The following is a 9,041-nucleotide window of genomic DNA, read 5'->3' as shown; positions in this document are numbered from 1 at the left end:
TGCCTGAGAATGTGTCAGAGTTTGTGAAAGTGTTACCGGAAAGGATGGATGATATTCACCATCAAGTGCGTTGAAACTTGAAAACGTCTGCCGATTCGATGAAGTTAACTTATGATAAGAGATCTACTGAAGTCAGCTTTGTACCAGGAGACAAGGTATGGTTGTATAATCCCGGAAGGCCAAAGGGAAGTCTCCTAAGTTGTCTTCTCCATGGGAAGGTCCATATGACATAGTGGATCCTCTCTCAGACGTTACTTTCCGGATAAAATGTGGTCGGCGAGGACATTCCTTCACCCCAGTTCTTACTGGTTTATATATACAAGAATACACTATATCTAGAAGGATCCCGAGATTTAAGGAAGGGACGTGAACGTTCGAGAAGGACGTGGCGTGATACTAGTCACGTGACCTCCGATGTCGCAACACTGCCCCCTCTTTAGAGTTGTTCGTCCCGAACAATAGTCGCTCACATTAAACCAATAAACAATTAACAATAACTTAATTAAATGAACAGAATTTACAAATACAAAATTACAATTCAAAAAAATCTCTTAATTTTACGGGACGTATCTTATTCCATACTGGTCTCAGTCTCGTTGGCTTCTGTTTCATATAGGGTTCATCTACTGCATCAAGAAATGTCCTATCATCGGTAACAGTCACATTAGTGGTAGTAACTTCATCAAGAGCTTCACAATTTCTCTTCTCAAAACTGAATATAGTTTTTCTTCAACAGTGGCTTTTTCAGGTGACACGTCTTCAGCAGCGTCATTGGTTCTGTTGTTCACATCGTCCCAACTGAAATGTCCTGGACCATGATAACGCCAAAGCCTCTTGGCATACACCACTTTTGGCTAAATAGAAATTCTAGACCTAGATCTGCAGAGACTATCAGAACATTTAATATTACATTCAGAAGTGACGTAACGTATAAGGTCTAGAACCTAGAACTACAGAGTTCATCAGAACATATAATATTGCTTTGAGAAGTGAAGAAACATGTAAGGGCTAAACCTACAACTGCAGTGTTCATCAAAACAATTAATATTACATTCAGAAGTGGAACTATATATAAGGTCTCTACCTAGAATTTCTGAGTTCAACAGAACAATTAATATTACTTTCATAAGTGAAGTAACATACAAAGTCTAGCCAAAGAACTACACACTTCATCAAAACATTTAATATTACTTTCAGAAGTGATGTAACATATAAGGACAAGAACTACAAAATTCAAAATTCAGCAGAAAAATTAATATTACTTTCAGAAGTGATATAACATATAAGGTCTAGACCTAGAAAATTAAGAGTTCATCAGAACAATTAATTTTAGTTTAAAAAGTGAAGTAACTTATATGGTCTAGAACTAGAACTACAAAGTTAATCTGAACAATTAATATTACTTTTAGAAGTGAAGTAACATATGGGGTCTAGATCTAGAACTACAGAGTATATCAGACCAATTAGAATCACCTTATGTATTGATGTTACATATTGTTACGCCTCCATTCGTTAGTTAATTTTCCGTATAATTCCTTTCCGAAGAAACTTTAGCGATACAAGTCCTTTCTTAAATAAAACTGGTTTATTCTTTCTGAATACAACTTTGCGATACACTTAATTTCAACAGTCCGGCTATAACAAATGCTATAATTCACAATGAACGTCTCACGTGGTCAACAATATTCTCTCTCCGCAGTTCAATTACAACCTTTAGCGACACAAGTCCTTTCTTAATAAAACTGGTTTATTCTTTCCGAATATAACTTTACCGATACACTTATTTTCAACAATCGCTCTATAACAACGAACGTTAACTTCAACAATACTTTCTGACTGCAGTTCATTTACTCACTACCTACACACATTGGCACGTCACGCCGTGACCATCTTATATATATACCAGGCCACCCCCAATCTAGCAAATGCTAGAGCACTCCCGAAGGAACAGAATAGTTCTAGAACACGGGTGGCGTGATACTAGTCACGTGATCTCGCTGACGCAACAATATAATATTACTTTCAGAAGTGAAGAAACATGAAAGGGCTAAACCCAAAACTGCAGAGTTCATCAAACTAATTAATGTTACTTTTAGAAGTGAAGTAACATATAAATTCTACATCTAGAACTACAGAATATATCAAAACAAATATTATTACATACAGAAGAGAAGAAACCTATTTCTGTCTGGGCAGTCTTATATACAAGAATACCACACATCTAGTAAACACTCGAGGCTTCACGAACCTTGGAGAATATGACGTGTTATTAGCGTCACGTGATCCCCGCTGTCGTAACAGAACAATTAATATTACTTTCAGAAGAGATGTAATATATAAGGTCTATACCTAGAACTACACAGTTCATCATAAAAATTAATATTACATTCTGAAGTGAAGAAATATATAAATTCTAGATCTAAAACTACACAGTTCATCAGAACATATTGTTACGTCTCCGTTCGTTAGTTGATTTTCCGTAACTTCGTTCCCACGAAACGACAATTGAGTCAAGCGCGTGAATCGTTCGTTCGTTGTGAATTATAGCGTTTAAGTTATAGCGAGACTGTGGAAATTAAGTGAATTTCAAAGTTGTATTGAGAAAGAATAAACTAGTTTTATTTAAGAAAGGACTAGTATCGCTAAAGTTTCTTCGGAAAGAATTTTTACGGAAAATTAACTAACGACCAGAGACGTAACAGTTCTGATGAAGTCTGTAGTTTTAGGTTTTGACCTTGTATGTTACTTCATATCTGAAGTAATATTAATTGTTCTGTTGAACTCTGTGGTTCTAGACCTGTACCTTATACGTTACTTAACTTCTGAAAGCAACATTAATTAGTTTGATGAAATCTGTAGTTCTAGGTCTAAACCCTGTATGCTACTTGATTTCTGAAAGTAATACTAATTAGTTTGGTGAACTCTGTAGTTCTATGTCTAGACCTTATATATTACTTCATTTCTGAATGTAATATTAATTTTTCTGTTGAACTCTGTGGTTCTAGATCTGTACCTTATATGTTACTTCACTTCTGAAAGCAACATTAATTAGTTTGATGAAATCTGTAGTTCTAGGTCTAAACCCTGTATGCTACTTGATTTCTGAAAGTAATACTAATTAGTTTGGTGAACTCTGTAGTTCTATGTCTAGACCTTATATATTACTTCATTTCTGAATGTAATACTAATTGTTATGAAATGTTATGAAAATTGAATTATATAAATAAATGTTCTTAAAAGTAATTTTATAGTGTTTTTAAATACCTATTTCAAGTAATTTAGATATATGTGTAGGGAACGGTTAATTCAGCTACTTTAACAATAAGACAGTCTAGTTTCGTCTTGAGTTTACATAACTGATTAATTATATTTATTACAAGTTATAGCTTTTATAGTAAGATTTATTTTTAGGACTGGTACGATTTTTTTAATCACCTGTACTTCTGATCGATCGCACCAGTGATCGAAAAGTCGTACATGTTCTAGAAACAAATTTTACTTACCTTAATTTCTATTCTGATTTTTCAAGGCACACAGGGGATCCGGGGCACTATCAAATAGAACGAGAATTTCAAGCTTTGTTTTTTCACTACATCTCAGAAATTCATACAGGTTTCTAAACAAAATAGATAAATGATAAAGCATTTGTGTATATTTTACTGAACGTTTGATGTGTTTTTAGGAATACAGATATTTTGTATTATTATTTTAAGGTAAACTAATGATAACACACTGTAGATGAAAAATTGTGAAAAACTTTGTGAAAAAATATTTATATGTGTTTCTATAAATAGTTTTATTTTCTCTAACCAGGGATCGACGGTGGAAATATCAACACTGTCAACTGAAAGCATGTTAACATCGTGTTCGAGAAAGAACTTCTGTTTTAGTTTGTTTTAACTGCAAGTGTTTATTTTAAACCTATTACAGTATAAATCGTAAAACTTTCATCTACAATTGTAAAAGCAAAACACTTTGTACTTTCTATATTAAGAAATAAATATTTTTCTTACTTTCTTTGTTTGTAACATTTATAAAGGCAGTAGATTAAGAGCCTAAAAATTGGAGTTAACAGATTTTCTTATTATACTACAAGTTACAGCTTTTGATGATCGATGTCATAGTGAAACGGCGTTCCTGTTTGTTCCGCCTCAACTCAACCACTGGTTAAATTGTAACGGTTATTTTAATGAATTAGTTAGGATATGATATCGTAAGGCTCACTTTACAGGTGTTTATTTAAAAGTATACTTACTCTCTGTCGTTGTCGTGTTCACTGATGACACCTCTTAAAACGTAGCCATTGGGGACAGTGTAGTGCAAGTGTCCATCCCAGTCATTAACATACCTTGTCCAAGTGCAAGCTTTGGAACATTTATTTTTTTCTTTACAGCAATAGATTTTCCATCTAAATCATCAAACAATCATGATTTTAAAAATTATCACTCTTTCTCTCTATATATGTATATCTACGTGTATATTAGGTTTCATAGACGCACGATGTTCACTAGCCCAGATAAGTTAGTACGATTCTGTTGTTCCTTCTCTGTGTTCGTTTGTTAACTTTCCGTAGAAATGTTTTTCCGATAAACTTCAGCGATTTCAGTCCTTTCTTAAATAAAACTAATTTATTCTTTCTCTACTCAACTTTGCAGTTGAGTTGACATGCTAATATAACATTTTTAACCTCAATAACTAGATGTGGCAACGTGGACTGTAATGACATGTTAACATAATGATCCACAATAACTAGATGTGGCAACTTGGACTGTAATGACATGTTAATATCATGTACTTACCCTCAATAACTAGATGTGGCATCGTGAACCGTAATGTCAAGTTCAAGCTCTAAAATTGTTTTAATATAATATACCCATCCTCTATAACTAGATGTGGCAACGTGGACTGCAATGACATTTTAAAGTAATTAACCTCAAAACGTAGATATAGCAAAGTAGACTGTAATGACTACGTTATTATAATATACTTAACCTTCTTAACTAGATGTGGTAACGTGGACTGTAATGACATGTAAATATAATATACTTACTCTCAATAACTGGATGTTGCAATGTGGACTGTAATGACAAACTAATATAATATACTTAAACTCAATAACTAGATGTGGCAACATGGACTGTAATGACATGTTCAAGATCCAAAATTGTTTTAATATGATATACTTAACCTCGATGACTAGATGTGGTAACGTGGACTGTAATGACAGAGTTCAACAGAACAATTAATATTACTTCAGATATGAAGTAACATACAAGGTCAAAACCTAAAACTACAGACTTCATCAGAACTGTTACGTCTCTGGTCGTTTCCTAATTTTCCGTAGAAATTCTTTCCGAGAAACTTCAGCGATATAAGTCCTTTCTTAAATAAAACTAGTTTATTCTTTCTCAATTCAACTTTGCAATACACTTAATTACCACAGTCACTTTAACTTAAACACACGCTATAATTCACAAAGATTCAAGCATATAATTTAGTCTGAAGTTATTACATCGTATGATCAGATTATTTAGTCTGAAGCCTAGATATAGTGTTACGACAGCGGAAGTCACGTGGTTCTAGTAACACGTCATGATATTCTAGAAGGATCATGTCTGTTCGTAGCAACTCTGGTCTTTTCTATGCGCCCTCTGTTCTTGTATATGAGTGCGCGAGATAAAGAGAAATTAATTAATCAGAATAGAATTGCAGACAGACAGAGACGGGCAATTAAGTCAAGCGCGGTAGTGACCGCAAATAATCGAATAATTTAATGTAATAACTTCACACTAAATAATCGGATATTATCGTGCATTAACTTTTGACTAAATAGTAATGAAATTAATTCACGAGGAAATTACAAAAGTTATTATCATTTTTGTTTAAAGTAACAAAATGAGTATAACAGATGAAAATAAATATTATTACCTTCTGTCTTCTCTGTGATTGTCATGGTAACTGTTAAAACCCGCGATCGCCTCTCCATTACTGCAGGTAAAATGAATCAGACCGTCCCAGTCGTTGACGTAGTTCGTGAAATAGCACGATGGATCTTGAAAAGTTTTTTCACAGTCGAAATGCCAACGCCTATCCTCGTGATAGTTGTCATGGATACTAGAGATAAATCACAATGCTATATGTATGCTATATTGTAAACATACGAAATTTCAGTTTTAGATATAACTTTAAAACTTTGTCTATTCAAATTATTGTAAACAACATATCACATATAATTATAGTATTTTTGGCACTTTTGTATAAAGTTAAAATCATAAATAATATTCAACGTTAAACTGATACACAGATAAAAACATTTTATTTAGGCTTATCTATTGCCTTCAAAAAGTGGACGACTCTACATGTTTCGACCTTACAACGTCATCCTCAGGATATATCACATAGAGTTTTAACACATGATTTTCAGGTATTTCTACTAGTTGAATTTTGAAATAATACGACTAATTGTAAATCAAACAATCTGGTGAAACGCTGTAAAGAGCTACAGTTCCTAACTAAAGCACGCGAGTCTATTTCCATGGGTTGTACAGAGAGTAAAAATTGTTAAATACAATTATTTTGGAACTTCTTAAGGTTCCAAAAAGTAAAACAAATTTAGCATCATTAAGATGATAAGTAAACTTTAAAAATATTTAAGAAAGTAAAACCTAGATATGGTCTTGATGGAGTACTTCTGTTGACACTGAAAGTCCAAAACGCCATCCCAGTCGTTTATCCAAGCCTCTGCGAAAGTAAGAGTACTAAAGATGATTATGACGATAGCCGGGAAGTTCATGTTGGTTACGTTAGGTTAGTTGACGAGTAGAGCAGATCTTCTACGATCTTCTAATTTTATACTGTTACGACAACGGAAGTCACCTGACCCTGGTGGCGTGCGTGACGAGTTTCTCAAATGATCGTGGAAGTTCGAGTGTGCTCGAGATGCCCTTTTCATTAGTATATAAGCCTGATAGAGAAAGACAGCGGAAATGAATGAAGAGAGAGCACTAGTTACTTTGAGTTCCGTGTAATATATGATTCTGTTAGTTTCGAGCTAGTATTATAAAAGTTGTTAAGTTTAAAGTGACGAGAAACGTTCTGATTGTGCAATTACTGTGTACTAAAAGTTTGTATCGAGGAAGAATAAACTGGTTTAATCAAGAAAGGACTTACATCACTGAAGATCCTTGGAAAGAATTTCTACCGGAAACAAACAAACAAGCAGATACGTAACAATACCCACGTTTTCAATTAGGAAATGGAAAAATTGAACACCACTGACAGGAAACTGTTAGGCTTAACGTTTTCGAAAAACAACTAGGAAGAACAAATCACAGGAACTGTTTCTTTTCTGTCAATATAGTCGTTGTTTGATTCACTAGAACTGGTGAATTAGTGAGTTGTTTCCTTAAGTATCAATGAGTTATGTCTTACCAAAGTTACTTCTTATCCCGTTTTTTTTAACTTTTCAGAATGATTTTTGCGCGGAAAAATACCATAAAACCGGATAATACTGCTGTATGTAAAAAATTCAGCAGTTTCGAAATCAATTTTCCATTTCTGTGTGGAGCAAATATGGCCGAATATATGAGAAGTTTAGGACCATGTAAGGAACACAAATACAAAAATAGAAAAAGCAAGCTGAAAAAGCTGTGAAATATGTTTACATTGTGATCCACCAGCTATATATGTAGTAAAACACTGTCATATTATCCCCAAAGTAGACGTGAAGTAGTGCAAAAGATCCAAAAGTCAGTAAAAAATAGAGAAAGATGACCAGACGATCAGTCCTTAGGGGAGCTAATCGAGAGATGCTACATTCTATAAACAAAAACACACGTTTCTAGTAATTCACTAGTAAAGCAAAATAATAATGAATTATGTACATAGAAGGGAATAGTAGTAATTTATATATATATATATATTTATATATTTTGTATTAAGATCCCAGTCAACGAGAAACCCACCCTTTCACAATTTAAAAATCCTCTCTGGTCGCGGAGAAATAAACAAAAACGATCGGCTACCTCCCGGAAAATCAAAGGAAAGATGGAGAATGCTTTGATTTTTAGCAACTATTCGAGTTATTCTAGTTACAATGATGTTATTAACCAATTTCACTGCATAATTAATTAGAATAAACATGTTTCTAGTTTTCTTCTATTACGTCTTGTCTAAATGTTTTAACTCTCTTCAGCATACATTTTCATTCTTTTTGGAATTCTAGATCAGATGGGCGTACTATCTTCATTATCTGAGCTGCCATCTAATCCATCAATGATGTTGTAGTCACTTTATAACAATCATAACTGTTAGAACATCTGTATAGTTATAGTCACTTAATAACAATCATACCTGTTAGAACATACTTTCAGTCACTTAGTAACAACATTACGTGTTAGAATACACTTTCAGTCACTGATTTATAATCTTACGTGCTAGAACCCTTAATTAAAACGAAACTCGTATCATTAAAGATATGAATCACTCTGCCTATTTCAAGGGTAAACAAATATACAGGATGTAAGACCTCACTAGCGGTGGAAGTGTTGTTAGGTTTGATACTAAAGCGTCTCGAATCACACACGTGACCATATACGTATCCAAATTTATATCAAATGGTTCAGACGATACTTTCGGAAACATTTTGAAAACCAAACTTAAAGTGAAATGTAATTCTTTGTCTACGCTGTACAAGTAAACAATTAGATAGATGGATAGAATATAAATATTACAGCAATACAATATAACTATACAAATATTATAATAAACTATATATTGTAGTAAAGTGTTACTAAAACAGTAAGATAAACAAATAGAAACACAAAAGTTCCAGAAATGTGAAGACCCGATAAAATTGTTATTAAGTGACTACAACTATACAGATGTTCTAACAGGTATGATTGTTATTAAGTGACTACAACTATACAGATGTTCTAACACGTATGATTGTTATTAAGTGACTAAAAGTATACAAATGTGTTAACACGTATGATTTTTATTAAGTGACTACAACTATACAGATGTTCTAACACGTATGATTG

General features: G+C 33.3%; 1 protein-coding gene across 1 annotated transcript in view; it reads right to left on the bottom strand.

The window, feature by feature from the left end:
• Positions 1-4,255: 4,255 nt before the first annotated feature.
• LOC106476184 (hemagglutinin/amebocyte aggregation factor-like) overlaps positions 4,256-9,041 on the bottom strand; it is a gene marked incomplete at its 3' end in the record, with an annotated part of 12,335 nt that continues 7,549 nt past the window's right edge. The window contains exons 3-5 of the mRNA XM_022380121.1: positions 6,666-6,741; positions 5,929-6,114; positions 4,256-4,408 (exon numbers count right to left, since the gene is read on the bottom strand). Of these exons, the coding sequence (XP_022235829.1) occupies positions 4,256-4,408; positions 5,929-6,114; positions 6,666-6,741 (415 nt within the window). The remainder of the gene's footprint in view (positions 4,409-5,928; positions 6,115-6,665; positions 6,742-9,041) is intronic.

The sequence above is a fragment of the Limulus polyphemus genome, unplaced genomic scaffold (genome assembly GCF_000517525.1).
Source record: "Limulus polyphemus unplaced genomic scaffold, Limulus_polyphemus-2.1.2 Scaffold9995, whole genome shotgun sequence".
Taxonomy (NCBI): Eukaryota; Metazoa; Arthropoda; class Merostomata; order Xiphosura; family Limulidae; genus Limulus; species Limulus polyphemus.
The sequence above is the reverse complement of the archived record's forward strand: the minus strand, read 5'-3'. Positions and strand labels throughout refer to the sequence as shown.